This window comes from Ambystoma mexicanum, chromosome 11 (assembly GCF_040938575.1).
Source record: "Ambystoma mexicanum isolate Mex_15411 chromosome 11, UKY_AmexF1_1, whole genome shotgun sequence".
NCBI classification, from domain to species: domain Eukaryota; kingdom Metazoa; phylum Chordata; class Amphibia; order Caudata; family Ambystomatidae; genus Ambystoma; species Ambystoma mexicanum.
Genome location: NC_090934.1, coordinates 730,025,992 through 730,044,621, shown reverse-complemented (window position 1 = coordinate 730,044,621; position 18,630 = coordinate 730,025,992). Strand labels below are relative to the sequence as shown.

Genomic DNA, 18,630 nt, shown 5'->3' with positions numbered 1-18,630 from the left:
AAAGATCATCGCAGTTAAAACCAGGAGGGACACGGAACGGAGGTAGTTGGAAAGGGAGCTAGAAAGCAAACAAACAAGTGATGTCTAAAATGGGGATCGGGGCCAGTGGGGAAACTCGAAGAGCATATAGGGCCATAAGGGGACTGGAGGTGCTGCAAACAAGGGAAGCAGAATGGGCTTTGCTACACCTTAGACAAAAATACTATGTAAAAGCCAACAAGGCTGATAGATTACTAGCCAGGCTGCTAAGGAAGGAAGAAAAAGACAGGACTATAATAAAAATTAACCTAGGTAAAGGATGGTGGGGGAAGGGGGAAAGGGAGAGTACTGAGCAGGCAGGAATAATACGAGAATGTACAGAGTTTTATTCAGAACTGTACAGATCGGATGACCCCTTAGAACAGGTACAATTAGACTACCTTGAGAAACTACATCTCCCAACTTTATCAAGCCAGGAAAGGTTGGACCTAGAACAGGATATTACGGTCGGTGAGGTCTGCAAGGCAATGAACGCTCTGCCCAATAATAAAGCACCAGGGCCCGACGGATACATGGCCGACTTCTACAAAACTTTCAGGGAAGAATTAACGCCCCACCTAGTCCAACTATTTAATGAATTTGGGAAAGGAGGGAAAATTACTCCATCAATGGAAGAAGCCAAGGTAGTCCTTCCGAAATCAGACAAAGATCCAGCATGCTGTAAATCCTATAGGCCGATAACACTAATAAATATAGAGGCGAAAATGTACACACTAATTCTGGCAAAGAGCATAGAAGTCCATCTTCTGAAACTCAACGGCAAAGACCAATCGGGATTTATATGCAGCAGACAGACTGGGGACAATACTAGAAGAGTGGCACACCTAGTAGAAAAGGTGAAATTAAAAAAGGTCCCGGCACTTTTCCTTGCCCTAGGCGCGGAGAAAGCATTTGATAGGATGGAATGGCAGTTCGTTTGCTACCATGAGGAAAATGGGGGTTGGGGACAAAATAATGGCAATGATAAAGGCTAATGTCTCCAATTAAAGCCTCAGGCTGTTGATAAACGGGCAGCTATCAGATCCGATCAAAGTAACAAGAGGAATGAAACAAGGCTGCCCCCTTTCCCCTCTGCTGTTCGCGATACACCTAGAGCCACTGCTACCTACAATCTGAGCCACTGCGGACATTGCAGGCATTCCTTTTGGAGGGCACCCCCATAAAGTAACCGCCTTCGCATACGACATGTTGTTAACCATTACAGACCCATAAAAGTCCATTAGGGCCCTGGAAAGAGAACTGGGTAAGTTTAGAGAAGTAGCAGGGTTAAAAATCAATAGCCACAAGTCGCAAGCCCTGAACCTAACAATACCAAAGGAAGAGGAACGGGAGCTTAAAGTTATGTTCCAATACAGCTGGGCAAAAATGGGGATAAAATACCTAGGGATCAACATCACCAAAGATGAGTCATTATATGCAAAAAGCTATCCTTCCCTATTAGCTGACACTGGATTACTACAGGATTGGGTCCCACTCAGGATTTCATGGATGGGTAGGGTTAATGTAATTAAAATGGTTATTCTCCCTAAAATCCTATACTACTTACTACATGACAATGGTAGCCAGTTATAATGTCGAAAATACAATGTTGAAAAAAATAATCTTGAAAAAAAATGCAGAAAAAATTAGCATGTTTTTTTTTATTTGTATGTTATTTTTGGGTTTAGCTAGTAAAAACAAACGTGGGGCTGGAACCCCCCCATAAAACAAAAATGAAAAAAAACATTTGAATGTTTTTTTTCGAGATAATTTTTTCCGATATCTTTAAATTTGACATATTCACAATGACACACATGACAATACCGACAGAAGTTCCCAAATCATTTTTTAGAGTAGTCCAAAAGTTTATCTGGAAATTTATTTGGAATAATAAAAACCCAAAGTGTCAAGAAGATTAATTCAAACACCAAGAAATAGGGAAGGGTTGGGGTAACCGGATATGAGGGCATACTACCTAGCTGCCCAAATAAGGGTAATTGGAGATTGGATGAAAGATGGCAGGAATAAGGTGTGGAGACAAATGGAAGAGGGAGTAGCGGGCGGACACTTAGAAACAGTACTGTGGAAACACAAGGGGGACAGGACTCAGAATCTATATACTAGCTCGATAGGGGCTTTAGTGGGCAACACATGGGATGAGCTAGTAACCAGGGTAGGCCTAACGACCTATCAATCACCATTCACCCCGATATTTCACAACCCAGAATTTTTCCCGGCGGAGGGAGGGAAGGGGTTTGGCAGATGGGAAAAGGGAGGATGCCTAAAGATAAGGGACATGTTTGAGGGAGGGGGGATTAAACCCATCATCCAATGTAAAGTGGATTTCTCCCTGGAAGAGGGGGAAAGATTTAGATACGCGCAACTGAGACATTGGCTGCTCCAACCGGAGGTCAAGAAGGCAGCATTGAGGTCCCCAACGCCTTTTGAAAAACTACTAACAGAAAAGGAGGGAAATGGAAATATAGTGAGCACATTTTATAAATGTATCAAACAAAATGAGGAATCCGGGAACATTCGATATAAGAAGTTATGGGAGGCATCGAACTACAAGAGTTTTGGACAAACCTGATGTGCCAATGGCACCTCATTCCGAGGACACTGAACAAAATATTCCCGCACGTGAATGAGGACTGCTGGAGGGAATGCGGGGAAGAAGGGACTTGGAGCCATGTGTGGTGGGGCTGCCCCCAAATTCAGGAGTATTGGGACATATCAGAGGCGATAGAGGAAATGGTAGGGATCAAATGTAACCTAGGCGGAACTATGTTGGGCCTTGGAGGATTAATTGAGGAGCTCCCCTCTAAAGTGCAAAATAATTTGTATGTGATACTGATGTTATCAGGGGCCCTAGTGACTGCTCAGAAATGCAAAGCGGAGGAACCACCCCTGGAACATGAATGGGTGAGCAAAGTTTGGCGGTTTGCATCTATGGAATTGGTATCATACTTCATACAGGGGAACCATCAGGGATTTGGGGCAAATTGGGAAATGATAATGAAGTTCCTACAAAAAGACTTGAGAGGAGCATGGTGCCAGAGAAAAAGGGAACTGTTGGGCCTGGTGTAAGAGGGGAACGTACAAAGGGAAGGCGGCAGGACAAAAGTGGGAAGATTGCCGATGAAGATCCTGAGGGGGCATTGTAAATATATTTGTTTTATTTGTATAGCGCAGACCAGGCCCAAGGGCAACCGGGCGCATATCTTAGTAGAACATTACATTACAGGTAGTGGAACATTACATTACGGGTAGGACATATCATCACAAAAGTCCCAACAGATTGTAAACAAAGTATACAATTGACGTTACAAATCAAGGCAACAATCAGAACGGAGCAGAACAGAGCTAGGTCCCAGATAGCCCGTCCAAAAACAGAAGAGCGGTTGTTAGTGGGATGTTGCTAACCAAAGCTTGGCTTTGTGTTTGAATTGGTTAAATGAAGGTAGCGTTCTGATCATGAGTGGTACAGTGTTCCAAAGCTTGGCTGCCAGGACAGGGAAGCTAGCGCCCCCAGCAGTATGAAGCTTGCTTCTAGGAATCGCTAGACCTTGGGTTTGTGCAGATCTGAGTGCTCGTGCTGGTATATATTGAGTGAATCGCGAGGCTAAGTATGAAGAGGCCTGGTGGTTAACACATTTGTATGTGAGGGCCAGTGCTTTCAGGGAGATCCTTTGGGCAACTGAGAGCTAGTTGAGGTTCTTCTGGTTTCTGAGATGTGGGCAGATCGGGGGATGTGAGGGCTGCTCTGATGGCATTGTTTTGGGTCGTCTGAAGTTTAAGATTGCCCTGGTTAGTGCCTTGGTACAGTGCATTGCAGTAGTCCAGTTTGGACATAACCAAGGTCCTGGCCAGGGTAATGCAATTCTGGGCAGTAAGGAATGGCCGACAGGCCGAGATCAATTTGCAAGTGTGTGCAGACGCAGCGGCAACTGCATTGGTTTGTCTGGTGAGTGTCAAAGAGGCGTCCAGGTATATACCCAGAGTTTTGGTGTCTTTAGATACTTTAATCAAATTAACGTCAATGTTAAAGGAGCCGAACAGGGGACTCAGTTTAAGTATCTGTAGCGTGCCTAAGATGAGAAGCTCAGTCTTGTCATCGTTGAGGCACAGTTCGTGCTGGGCCATCCAGACTTGTATGACAAGGTAAATGTCATTAAGGGCTTTAGAGTCAGCAATGTAGTCACCAGTGATAGGTATGAGTATCTGGGTGTCGTCAGCGTAATTCGTGAAGGTGACACCCAGATAGTCAAGCGCATCAAATAGAGGTTTGGTGAAGACATTGTAGAGAGTTGGGGAAACACAGGACCCTTGCGGGACTCCACAGGGGACTGGTGTGGGATCGGCCGATGCAGTAGGGGAGAAAACTCATGTGCCTGTTGTCAAGGAATAACCTAATCCAGTTGGAAGCATTGTCAGAGAAGTGGGCCGCTGACTTCAAGTGCCGACATAGTATTTGGTGATTGACCAGGCGCAGGGGATGGGGATTCCAATTCTTTAAGGATTTTAAATAACTCCTTAGTGTTAGATTCTGCTTGTAAGATGCGTTGGTTGTAGGTCTCCTTTTTGGCTTGTAGAATCGCTTCCTTGTAATTGTGGGTGGTGATGACAAGGCGATCTTTGTTAGTCACATGGGTGGCTCTTCCAGAGTGATTCAGCCTTACGTTTTTCTTTGCGTAAAGTTCTTAACTGCGGGGTGAACCAGGAGTTCAAATGGGCTTGTTTGGCTTTCCGTAATTTGAGCGGTGCTATATTGTCAATGGCTTTAAGCAGTGTTTGATTGAAGATATCTACTAAGACTGTGGGGTCATTATGTAGGGACACGCATTTATCCAGGATGGGAAGGATGAGAGGGAGGAGTTTATCCTTGGTGATGTCTTTTTTATTCCTTGTGGGAATGGCTGGAGCTATCGTGGGAGTAGTGTGAGGGTTAATTGCTGATAAGTGGAAGATGATGATGTGGTGGTCAGACCAGGCACAGGCGTGATTGGAACTTATGGATGTGTTGCAATTAAGGTCAATAATCCAATCGAGCGTCCTGCCCTTAATATGGGTAGGTTCGTCAATGCGTTGTTGGAAGCCTAAATTAACTAATGTGGTAGCAACCTCAGAGGCCAAGTGATCCTTGGTGTCGAGAAGGCCCAGGTTAAGGTCACCTAGAAGCAATACCTGAGAGTTGGGTTTGGTATTGACGGTCAGAATGGCCATGATCTCATATATGAATGAGCCAAGTGGTCCTGGAGGTCTATAGATAAAGTGAAGAGTAGCAGTGTTAGTTGGAGATAGGGTGAGTTTCACGGAGAGGGATTCTGCAGAACTGAGCTCAGTGTTGGGGATGATTCTAAGTGTAATGTTATTTCTTTGTATGAAAGCGACTCCACCTCCTTTGGATGTTGATTGACGATCGACCCTAATGATAGAGTAACCGTTGGGGATGGCGAGGGCAAGGAGTGGGCCAGAAGCTGCGTGTAACCAAGTTTCAGTAATGGCTATAAAATCGAGGTTTTGAGTGGTGATGAGGTCGGAGATGTCCAATGCGTGGGCCATAATAGATCTAGCGTTGATGAGGGCACCCTTGAGTTCTTTGGCAGAAATGGTGCTGAGGGATGGTGGTAACTTCAGTGTAGTAGAGGTATTATGTGTGTGCTGAGTGCCAGGGGCACGAGGCAATCTGGATCAAAGTCTAAGATTCCTGGCTTGGAGCGTGCACGGTTGATTGGATGTAGGTTTGGTGGCGTAAGGAAGGGTCATTGAGGTATGGGTTACTAAGGGGTATTGTGGGAGAGTGTGGGGTGGAGTGACGAGGGTCGGTCTTAGCGGTGCTAGGAGTGGGGGTACAAAGCAATGTGGCAATGATGAACCCTACGATGGTAGCAAGAATAGGGTGGCTAGCAGAAGGCAGTGGCCGCATATCATGATCCAGGTGTCCTAACCGTCTGTGTGATGGGGTGGGAGTGCACTGGAAGGTACGTAGAGGGGTTCTGCGCTGGGCAGAGGTGGGATCAGCCGGGAGATGGCAGTCCAGGTACAGTTTGCTGGGTAAGTACATGTGCAAGAATGCAGTCGATGACTCAGGAAGCAGTGGTTCAGCTAGTCTGGCAAGGTAGGTACATGTGAAAAATGCAATCAGTTACTCAAAGGCAGAGATTGAGCTAATCTGACTAGGTAGGTACATGTGCAAAATGCGATCAATGACTCAAAGGCAAAGGTTCTGCTAGTCTGGCAAGGTAAGTACATGTGCAAGAATGCAATCAATGACTCGGGCAGTGGTTCAGGAAGTCTGACTAGGTGAATGCAGCAAGTAGCAAGCAGTTGGATTAACAACAAGCACTATGCGAATACTGAGAAAGGAGGATGGTGTGCGTACATGTGAGCATTTAGAGGAGGCGGTGGTTCGTAATGATAATAAAAAAGGTGATACTCAATTGGTGAGTGCGCTCCCAAGCGCAAAGAGGTGAGTGTCCTAATATCCGGTCTGGGCGACAAGGGCGTCAGGCAAGGTGACTTCAACCATATTAGGTACTGCTAGGTTAGTGCAACAAAGAGTCTTACCGTGTTTCTTTATAAGCAAGCAAGTTCCATACGTGTTCTATGGACAGAAGTGCAGCAGCAGCCGGGAAAGTGTGTAATGAGGAAGTGCTGCGGAGCAGTGTCCAGCGCCGTAACGGACCGGTGCGGACAGGGGCAGACAGGAAGGGGCCTTAGCTTCTGTGGGCCTTGGACGAGGTGGGACGGCTTCCGCCTCCGGTTTGCCTTTCCTCCATTGGTCTTATGAAGTGACGAGTATCCTGACTATATTCCAACAAGAGGAAAGGAAAGGCTGCATTGAATTCCGGAGGGGCATGTGGGGCGGGGGAATAGTTCTGTATTTTGCAAATGTTAATAAAAATGTACCTGAAAAGAAAAAATCAGCAGTTTTAACCAGCTTGTGTGGCCTGGGAACTCTTCCCTTGGCATGGCTTGGAACTTACGGAGTCATCCAACTCACAGCTGCCATGAAACTGAAGCTTTTCATCATTGCTATTTTGAGGTGGTCTTCATGTGTTCCTGTGTTTTAGGGGTTAAATGAACATGTGCCTACATTCAACGCTCTTATCATGTAGCCCTTAATTTATCATGTGCTACTGAAAATGATTCGGACCAATTTCCACAACTGCAAGACTACCTTACTTATAAGAGTTATTCTTCCATTCTCAGTATGTATGGAGCTCAAACCTAGCCACTGGGGCAGAGGTGTGGTGTAGATAGCATCAATAGATTAACAGTATGCAAACTATAACTTTGTTAACTTTTTCCCACAAAAACTGTCATGTTCTCTTTTCAGAGCAACAGCTATATTGGGCTATTTACCGCAAGAACTTTTAGGAACGTCATGCTATGAGTATTTTCACCAGGATGATATAGGACATCTTGCGGAATGTCACAGGCAAGGTAAAACTGTTAATGTAATGAAATACATTTTAATCCTAATAATATATATTGCAGTTATATTTTTATGTTTCGATTGTTTAGTTTATCAACGTTCAGTGGCAGCTGGTCATCATAGGTGTCTAGATGTTGCCTCCCACCCATTTGAGATGCCGATAGTCCCATGAAACTCTTTTCTCCATTTACTAATGAAACAGAAATCGTAGTTAATAGTCCATGCATTTGTAAAGAATGTAGGGGTTTAGATTCTTTTCAAAAACAATAAATAGTACTTCCTGTCAGGACCAGGATCTTTAAATAACTACCCTCTGATGCATGATCAGCACTATGGATGGTGTCCTGGCAATCAGAGCGTCAGTGATGGAGATGGCACAGCCTTCATTGTGTATGATGGATGCTTAAGAATAGAGCCCATCGGCTTTCAACCACCCATCTTCCTGCCTATCACAAGCAAAACAGGAAAGCCCTAGATTGACACCGACAGCCAAACAAGTGAGAGATGTGGACATCAACTGTGCTACAGAGACAGATACGTTGAAGGTGGGCCTGTTGAACACGTGATCCTTGAATAAACATGCACACAGTATCTATGATCCAATTTTAGAGAGAAATTTAGACCTAATGTGCATCACAGAAACCTGGCTAAAGGATCCCATTGGTCCTGTCTGTGAAAATGCTGTTACACTATGTACAACAGAAATAGGGAGGTTGGGGCTGGTGGATGTGTAGCAGTTATAGCTAAAGATACCATACAGCTATTTAAAGCTAATTTTGCCTGTAGCGGCTGCGAGACCTTACATCTGAAACTCACCCACACACCTAATGACTGCCTTAACATCATTGTCATTTATAGGCTCCCCTCCTTAATCTCTGAGTTTGATAATGAGCTTAGCTCTCAGCTAATCAACCACAAATCTTCCAATTCATCCACCTTGTTAGTGGGAGATATAAATAGATGGAGAGGGAACACGGCTGACAAGGAAGCAATATCTTTGGAAAAGACAATGAAGAATGTAGGCTTCTTGGTTATTAACGGCAAACCCAGAACCCCTCTGGGGAACCAGCTAGACTGGTACCTCACCCAAAATTTGAAAACCCAGAAGGTAACAACTGAACCTTGCAACTGGTCAGACCACTTTCTTGTCACTTTTGAGATAATGCTAAATAACCCAACCAAACAAATCTAGAGCCCTCATATCCAGGCTCTAAGTAGAAATGTTAAGAACTTTGGTCCAGAGCAACTGAAACCATGCCTATCTAAGATCCTAGAGTCATTTCAAGATAAAGATAGCTGTAAGAACATGCTACAGAAATACTCTCAACACATGCAGGATTTAGTGGAACAAATTGCCCCACTGAAAACGAAACTAGTGAGAAAAAACAATAACAATAAAAAAATGGTATAATAAAGACATTAACAAACTAAAATTGTGAAAAACGAGCCAAGAAAAGGATATGGTGACAAAATCCTACCCTGGAGAATAAAGACAATTGGAAACGCCTAAATCAAATATATAGGAAAAGAGTCTGAGAAGTGAAGGAGAATTATTATAACAAGGAAATAGCAGTAGCCCCAAATGCCACAAGCAACATTTTGAGATACTTAAGGGAATAGAAAAACCTAAGACGCACACACCTCCATTATTCCCATCAAGGAAGATTGTGAGGTTGTACAAGAAGCATTTGCAGCCAAGATCCAGAAAGCTAGAAACAACATTATCTTAGCCAGACAAACTGCAGACATGACAGCACACTTTGTAGACACTCCCAAACTGGAAGAAAGGGACAGCTTTAGCATTGCCCCTAATTCAGAGGAAGAACTATGCTCAGTACTAGCTAAAATGAAACCCACATTGTGTGCAGAGAACATCCTGCCAATGAAAATCATTTTAGATAACAAATGACTATTTTCTCCAGTTCTCACCAGGATAATTAACGCATCGTTCAGTGAGGGCACAGTACCAAGGGAGATTAAAGATGTGACAATAACACCATTGGTAAAAAAAAAAAGCTGGCCTGGATCCAAAAGATCCTAACAACTAAAGACCAATCACAAATTCTAATTTTATTTTGAAGATTCTAGATAAAATAGCAACCAACCAACTTCAAAAGAATGTGGAATTCCTAGGTACTTTACACGAACAGCAATCAGGATTTCAAGCGGCCCATAGTACCGAAACTGCCATGCTAGATTTACAGAATCATATGCTGGGAATGGTAGATAAATGCAAAACAGGGATGCTAATGTTGCTTGATCTCAGTGCAGCGTTTGAACTGGTAGATCACCAGCTATTACAACATGCACTGGATAAAATAGCTGGTTGCTCCCCAGTGGCACTGGCATGGTTGTCTTCCTTTTTGAAGGATCTGCAAGCCAGAGTACATTTGGGGGGGGACACATTCTCTGAGGCTGCCCCTACTGTTTTTGGAGTTTCTCATAGAGCAAGCTTGTCCCCTCTATTGTTTAATCTCTACATGAGAAGTCTTTGCAACTAACTGGAAAACATCGGCGTATTCTTTACAAATTACGCCGATGATACACAACTAGTATTTGAAATAAAAGGTGATCACTCTATGGACAGTGTAAAAATAACTGAGGTCTATAATATCCTAGACCTCTGGATGCAACAACACTGGATGTATTTGAACAACACCAAGACCGATACTTATGATTTTCAGAACACGACAGGCCAGATCTAAACTTGGTGAAGAATATAAAGCTTTCATTATTAAAGAGGCAATTATCCCAGTAATGACTCAAGTCAAAACACTTGGGATGATGGTCGAAACCTCTGTTGAGTCAGAGGTTCGGGTTAACTACGTGCATAAAAATAATGCATACCATCTACGCCTAATGAGGGCCATCGGGCCATTCATCAACGAGGAAAATACCGCCACCATTGCCAGAGCAATTATACTGTCACGATTAGATTATGGCAATGCTCTGTTGCTTGGCACCACCAAGAGAGAAATAGAGAGATGCCAAGTAATGGAAAATGATGCAGTTTGCATAGTAAAAGGAATACAAAACAGAGAACACATAACGACAGGAAGAAAATCCCTGCACTGGCTTAAAATCGAAGACAGTCATATATACATCTATGACAATAGTCCACAGGTGCTTATTCGGTAATGCTGTTACTTTAAAAACAATTCTCAATCTATATTCCTCTGAGAATTTTAAGATCAGCCGATTTAGGCTTACTTAATGTACCTCATGCAAATCGCACCACTGGCCTAGGTAGATCTTTTCCAGCGAGGGCAGCACAACATTGGAACAAGCTGCCCGCCACTCTTAGGTTAGAGGAACATTATCAGAGTTTTAGGAAACTACTGAAAACTCACATGTTCCATTAAATTACTCCATCCGAATCTAGTCAGCTAGTTTACACCCCAATACTGTTAGTCTGGCTTTATGATGTTTTTGACCTTCTGAGTTCTCCGCACCCTGATGACTGCGGGCTTCCGGTGCGATATAAACATACATAAACATCTGTGTCTGATTCAAAAGCAGCAAAAGGGCAGGGTGAAGGAAGTCAGAGTCGGCTGACTACTGCCACCTGTTGCTTCATACCACCATGAGAGGCTTTGGTAACAAAAGACAAAGGTTTTTCAGGAAGATGTTGGTATATTTTATTCGGACACTGCCAGCATAAGTGGGGCACAGGTGGTATATTGTGTTAGAATGCATAATCTGCGTTTGGTAGAGGCAACACACAGACAAGTGCTAACATATAGTGCTGAGATCCCCATTACGTTTTTGGGGGAACCACCAACATGGCAATGTGTTGCAAATATCTGGAAGTATTAGCTGGGTGAGCTCAGAGGGAGTTCTGCTTGCTAGGAAATGCAAATGGGGCGATTTCTGTAGAGAGATACACCAGCATTCTGATCAGGATTGACCCCAAACTCAGGAAGTTGGACTCTTCTGAAGTGGGCTCTTTGGCGCAAGGATTGCTGTTTGGGGAGCTATTCACTAAAGAACTGGCAATGTTTGTGGGCCCTTGAAAAGGCTTGGTCATCAGTCAAGAGAGTATTCTCATTAAAGGTATTCTTCAAAAACTAGCAGAGAAGGGGCGCACTATTCTGGTCGCCATCAAATGGACAGGAGGTCCCCGGCAGGGAGAGACGACTTTCAGAACAGACAGACTCAAAAGACTGATGATACCTTCGTTCCAAGAGAAGGTCATGCCAGATCTTGGAGAAGATCAGCGAAACAGCTGTCTCAAGCTTCAACTGGGTATCGAATGTGCAGCGCCTCGAGTAGGGGGCCACACAAACCTTTTTACAGTAAATCGGGACAGCTATAAGGAGATACCATGGTTTGTTAAACTATCAGAGGGTTTTACTCAGAATTCTTTGCCAACCCTGTGTAAGAGGAGGCCTCAGGGAAATTGTGTTTTTCTTAAGTAGAAGAGCGCCTTTTGGACAAGGATGTGAATCTAGCGCAGAATGGAGTGATAGTTCAAACTTCCAGGCTCCCTTGAATTTGTGAGTAACCTTTTTATGGTCCAACTAAAAGACAAAAGAGCTCATGTTTGTCAGTGGTGTAACGTGATTGAAAGGCATAAAAGCCTTGAGTAACCACAACCAACTAACGCACGCCTCTAACACTCTCCTAAACTTCCCAAAAGCAGTCCAAATTCTCTACAGGCACCAATTTCTGAGTCTCTCCCATACACTCGTAATTGACGCTCCAAACAAATCCCCCAAAGTAAGCAAATGGCAAGCTGGGACTCCTAAAGGCCCTCAAATCTGTTTTAGAACGTCTCAGGGCTTTTGATTGGCTGGCCAAACTCTCCTTTCGTGTCTCTGGCTTTGTGGTTGACGGGGTCTTAGACCCCGCCTTAGGACCTATGGCAGGGTTTGAAAACCAAAGGAAATGCCAAAGGCTGATCAAACGTAACTGGAAACACTCCATCTCCCGCGCAGAACATTTTGTAAGGTTTGAGTACCCCTATTCACCATTAAGTACAGCCTGCTGATTGAACATTGTGAATTTGAAATTTGCTGTACTTCATGTACATGTTGTAGGCGGAATTCACTGGTAATGTGCCCTTAATGAAGGATCAATAGGGTATCTCATGTGGCTCTTACAGTAAAAACTGGGTGGATAGTGTAAATGTTCAACAGTGTACAAACATTGTAGCAGTTAACCTATCTTATACAGAACAAATCTTAAGCAGTTACCAGCTGTTTCTGCCAGTGGCAGAGCACCTGGCAGATACTTTAGTAATAAAACGAAACATGTCGGAGTTAGCATTTAGCTCATACATCATGCTGGGCATAGGTAACGCTCTCTAAAGCTTCTATGAGTCTGAATGCAATTTGCAAAGATTGTTGGTTTAATCTGGAGTTTGAAGATTGTTATCTCAAGTGTATTGCATATAATACTAGGTTCTAAGATATGTATTGTTCATGGCGTATGAACACTTTTACAATCTTTAGATGAATACCTGAAAGCATTTGCAAATTGTCAATAGAATCCACACACATTTACTACCGGAGGCCTCATATTAGGCTATTCCTCATTGCAGTCTTAAAGAAAGTAACTAGAACCTGATTGAAGCTCAACCAGCAACATTCAAAGTAAAGACTTTTTTAAAGAGGGTACCACTAGTCTCCTTCAAAGTAACACACGCAGGTAAGAGAGATTGCCCTGCAGCTCTGCCACGTTTTAATGTCACCATGGCAAATTTTAGCATGTGCACTGATCCTGCCATAATGATGGTTGCTGCGATCTGTGTGTGCACAAGATATAGCCAAATGAGCGTGATCACATGTGTATTTTATGTTCTGTCACCTAATGGGGTTCTAGTATAAAAAAGGGGTTTGAAGGCATACCTTCAGTTTAAAATATACAAATCAAATATTTAACATTTTTAATATAAAACTTGATATTTAGTGAATTTACACTGTAATGTGTGAAAGTGAAATGTTCTATATATATGTTCAATCTTTGTTATTACATATTTGCATACATGTGTATTTTTAGAAGATTACTGCGTGTAACATTTATTCCGTATGCGTTTAGTTTTACAGACTGGAGAAAAAATAAACAGCAATTGCTACAAATTCAAAATAAAAGATGGTTCTTTTATTACATTAAGAAGTCGATGGTTCAGTTTCATGAACCCTTGGACCAAAGAAGTAGAATACATCGTCTCCACCAATACTGTTGTTTCGTAAGTATGTCCCTCACGTTGAATGTTTCTACCAACTAAAATACATAAACGTTGATTTTAGTGCTACTTCATGAAATAGAAAGCCAATCCCTAATCCCGTTCCGTCATCAGTTCTGCAAATATGTTCTATTTCTGCGCGGCTAATATCACCTATTCCCACACAGCATTGCCAATTCCCGGGCTGTGCCCACTGGTATGGCAAAGCTTTCAAGGGCAGGACGTTAGTTGTTAAAATTATTTGCAGAGTTGTTTTTGTTTGAAGCTACTCTGCAGGACATCACTTCTGGTAAGTAACGATATATAGAAATGTAGACGGTCCTGTATCAACAACAAGGATGTTTTTCATCAATGGGTTAATTTTTTCACTAAGGGAAACAACTGTTGCATGCCTGCCAAGTTAAATAAAAGGAGTTCAGCTGATGTTATACATATGTTTTGCTTACGCTTTGGTATCTTGGAATGCTTGTTTTATGATACGAGTCATTTATAACACGCCTGTACACAAGTGTTTCTAGGCGCCACAAGACCAGGTAGGGTGACCTAGGGAGGACAAACAAACCATCTTACTATCTTACTAGGCCTTGTGTCATTCATAGCGCACAGAGAGGGGGTGTGGGGGGACAGGAGGGAGGGGGAGAGGGATATATATATATATATATATATATATATACACACACACACACACACACACACACCCCAGCCCCCCCCCCCCCAGGGAGAGCGAGAGAGAGATACGCCAGGGGGAGGGAAGACAGCGAAGTGCGGTCAGGGTAGCATTGCTCTGAGTAAGTGCAGCCGGGTGAGCGGGCACAGGGTAGTGCAAGGAGGAAGGGGACTGTAGGGTTACAGATACAACCCCTAAGTGCATGGAGGCAGTGCAGGTCGAGCCTGGTCCCATTGAGTTCTGAAGGTAGCCAGAATACCAGTCGTGCAGCAGACATGTGGGTCAGCAAGGGAGAGAAAGAGAGAAAACAGAAGCAAAAAGGTCTTGAGCTGCTTCTGGAACCCGAGGTGGTCCTGCTCAAGTTTGAAAGGGGAAGAGAGGCCTCTGCAGAAGAGACAGATCTACCTCCCCCTCTCTGCCTAGAGAAGCGTCTGACCATCAGAGGGTTAGAGGTTGATGAGCGAAGGGCTCGAAAAGGAGAATGTTTAGGAAGAGAGAGTTGGATGTAAGGATCTTGAACTTGATCCTTGCAGCCACCAAGAGCCAGGGGAGAGATTTTTGGGCTGGAGAGATACAATGCCTGGGCTTGAGGCCAAGGACAAGTCTTGCAGTTCTGCTCTGGATTAGTTGCAGAAGGCGGAGAGTAGAGGAATTCAGGTTGAGGAAGAGGCTGTTGCAATAGTCCAGCCTAGAGAGAACCAGGGCTCTGGAGATGTTGAGCTTCTGGGGGAAAGTGAGAAAAGGAGGAATACCTCTGAGGAGGTGCAGCTGGTAGTGTGACTTCTTCGAGAGGTCTGTGATGTAAGGAGAGGAGGAGAGAGTGGAGTCGAAAATGACCCCAAGATTTTTTGCCTCGCAGGAACGCGCAGGGAGCGGGCCCAAGGAGGGCAGCCAGAGTAAAAGAGGGAACAAGAGAGAAGGGGTCCCATTGAATAGGATCTCGGTCTTGCTGGCATTGAGGCAGTGATTGCTGGAGGCACTCCATTCCTGAATCGCGGATAGACAGTCAGGAATGAGCGAAAGAGGAGATGAGGCAGAGGAGAGCGGAATGTCATCCGCATAACACTGAAAGTTGGAGAAGGTAGAGATAAGGTGGGCTAAAGGGGCCACTTAGATGTTGAAAAACTAGGGTGAGAGGTTGGAGCCATGGGGACCCCAGTTGCACCTGAGAGGGACCATCCCAGAGGAAGGAGGTCAACCATGTGAGGGCCTGATCCTTGATGTCCAGGTTCTCACTGTGTCGAAAGCAGAAGAAAGATCAAGGCGGATGAGGACAGAGAGGAGTGGTGAGAGGGTTGGAGAGGGGAATGTCAGAAGAGATGAGAACATCCGAGGTGTGCCCGGCGTAGTGTGCTGGGCCAGAGAGGGTAGAATAGAAAGGGAGAGTGTTTTGCAGGAATTAAGAGCCCAGAGGAGGGATTGGAAGCATCCTGATGGATGTTGAGGTCTCTGAGTAGGAGAAGTTGAGAGGTAGAGGCAAGGAGAGAAGAGGAGAGATCAGCCCATTTTGAATGGTAGAGGGCGTCCTGGCCAGGCAGGGCCTGTAAATGGTGGCCACAGTTAGAGAGAGGCCAGGAGAGATAGAGAGCCTGCAGACCAGGCATTCAAAGGAGGAGTAGGCCTGTGTAGTGCTGCCAGAAGCAGGGGCCCACTCTTGAAAAACCAGGACTACTCCACCTCCAGGACAGTTGGTTCTGGGTTTGGAGAGGATCTTGTAGCCCTCCGGGAAGAAAGTGTCAAAACTTGTGACATGAACTGGCCGTGAACCATGTCTCGGTGAGAGCGAGGACATTCAGTTCTTCAAGGAGGTGATAGATGTCAGAGGAGTGTGACAGCAGAACGAGAGTTGAGAGTAGCGATGTGGAGCAGGTTGCCACATTTGAAAGACTTTTGTGTAGGGGTACAGGCTTGAGGTATGCGCGGTGAAGATGGTAGAGGGGCAGGAGGGTGGGCAGAGGAGGAAGAGGAGGGTGCCACAGAGGTAGTGGAAGGAGTAGCAGGAGAAGGGAGGAAGTTGATAAGACATGGGAAGCATCTATCAAAAAGGAGGAGATTGGTCTGAGGGCCCTGGACCAAGACTGTGCCATTCAGATAGACATTAATGATGGTCTTGGAGGAGTGGAAGGAGGCCAGGAGGACCTCCCACCTAGTTCCACCATTAATGGGAGACGAGGAAAAAGTAGAGAGCAGAGACCATATGAGGGGTCCATAGGTCTAGAGAAGGAACAACAAAGAGGATGTCGGTAAGAGTCTGTCTGGAGGATGCACTGTTGTAGGTATCCACATTATGGAGGCCTGGTTTGGAGACCAGGATGTCCTTCTTGAAGTTCTTCCTTCCAGACTTAGTGATAGGGATAGGTTAGGAGATAGAGTAGCAGTTAGACAAGATAGGAGAGATGGAGAGCACCATATAGGGTGCTAGACGGATAGGAGGGGATGCAGAGAGAAGGCGAGACGCACAACACAGGATGTGCCGAAGGGGCGTGCAAGGGTCAAACACTAGGGAGCACACAGAGGAATAGTTGGGCGACGCACTGCGGTACACAAACCCCAGTGGGATGGGAACCCAGAGCGGTATCTTTTTAACTGGTGGGGGGACTAATCTCAACTTTTGTGCAATTGTTTCTTAAATAGACAAAATATTTGACATAACGCAGGGAGATATATTGTTGCTTTCATGGGGCTGGTGATGAATACAGCCACAATCACCATTTATTAAACTAGGTTTAATTTGGGGCACAGAATCCAGCAATGAGGACCCCATTTAAAGTGTTGCCTTAGTGATTGCTTCTTTGTAAAATGCTTTAGCGCCAGGATTCTTCTAGCAACGTTCTCAAAGAAACATGAGATCTTCAGTGTTGCATAGGAACGTAAATACGATTTCCACAATCTGTTGGTGATTACATACACAACAGGTTCGAAGCTCTGGTTAACTAATGCTCTCAATTGGGACCAAAGAGTGAAAAGCAGCCTCTTGTTGATACCTACGTACAACCTTTTTTTTAAACACTCTATTAGCATTTTCATAATAACAACCCCAAAGAACAACACACAACCCCCCTCCCTCCAACTCCCTCCTCTCACCTCCATACCCCCAGATCCCCCCACCGTTCCCCCATTCTTTTAACACTTTGCTTCCAACAGTAACAGCAAGTTCCTACCCCCATCCCCCCCCGTCCTCTACCCTCCACCTTCCAATGTCCAGTATCGCCTATCCGGCATCCATTCAGTCCGTTGGTCAATGACTGAATGCAATCCTACTTCAGCCATTATCCCTTTGTACATTAGGCCGGCTACCGCCAGATCCCAAGTTCATGTCTGCCCCCTTCATCTCTGCCCCCTCGTCCCTTCCCCTCCTCCCGCACCCCTTCACGGTGGCCGTAGATCATTATTGTCAGATACCAGAGTTGCCCTCGTAGTGTAGCCAATGAGTTCTTCTTCCCAATGTGCCCCTCTGGTTTTGGTTTAGAAAGAACCAGAGCGATCTATTGGAGAAAAGAATGGATGCCGATGGAAGTCCCGGAGTATCGATGGAACGACTCAGGTCGAGACGCGGGATGCCAAAGGAGGACTGGAGATGAATAATACAACAGGAATTCGAAGCCGGACCTGAAAAGGTGAGATATAACAACACACCACAGCAGCAAGATTTATACCAAAGGTTTACCATGCAAGGCAAAAGGGAGTTTAAGTAAATGTACCCCACCAGTAATAGTAAGAGAAAGATACACAAACCACCCCCCTTCTTCCACCCAGGCTTATCAGAAAAGGTTAACCGCTTACCGGTGGTTTCGTACCAGGAGAGGAAAATCACACGTAGGCAAGATCCAAGCAATCCACATGTAGCAGTCCAACCTAGCCCGACGGCACGAGGACGCCTAATAACACCCTAACCCGACGGCACGAGGACGGTAGTACACCCAGGGAGTCTCTAGTCCGTGTACTAATTCTAAACTCCAAAGTTCCAGGTAAGCGGGAGAAAACCAGAAGTTCCAAGAACAACAATCCAAAGGTGGAAAAAACATATGCAGACGAGGTCTGGCCTGAAGTAACGTGGCATCCAAGGAGCAGGCAAGAGAAGTCCAGTAGCGGTCCGTGATCAAGATACCAGACGAGGCAATTCGAGGCAAGGCGATAAGAAGGGCAATCCAATAAACAATCCGCGTCGAGGAACCAAGGTGATCATCAACTGTGGGAAAAAACAGGGAAACCAGGACAGGAACAGAGAGAACAAGATAACTTTAGACAGATTTCTAAACGCCACTAATCGGCGATCAGAAGCACCGACCTAGAGGGAGGAGGTGCTAATAAGGAGGCAAG

The 18,630-nt window shown here is 44.9% G+C and overlaps 1 protein-coding gene across 13 annotated transcripts in view; it reads left to right on the top strand.

Annotated features, from left to right (window-relative positions):
• BMAL1 (basic helix-loop-helix ARNT like 1) overlaps positions 1-18,630 on the top strand; it is a 989,350-nt gene that overhangs the window by 736,961 nt on the left and 233,759 nt on the right. For all 13 annotated transcript variants that reach the window (XM_069623618.1, XM_069623617.1, XM_069623625.1 and 10 more), the window contains 2 exons: positions 7,358-7,464; positions 13,496-13,646. In XM_069623618.1, coding sequence (XP_069479719.1) covers positions 7,358-7,464; positions 13,496-13,646 — 258 coding nt within the window. The remainder of the gene's footprint in view (positions 1-7,357; positions 7,465-13,495; positions 13,647-18,630) is intronic.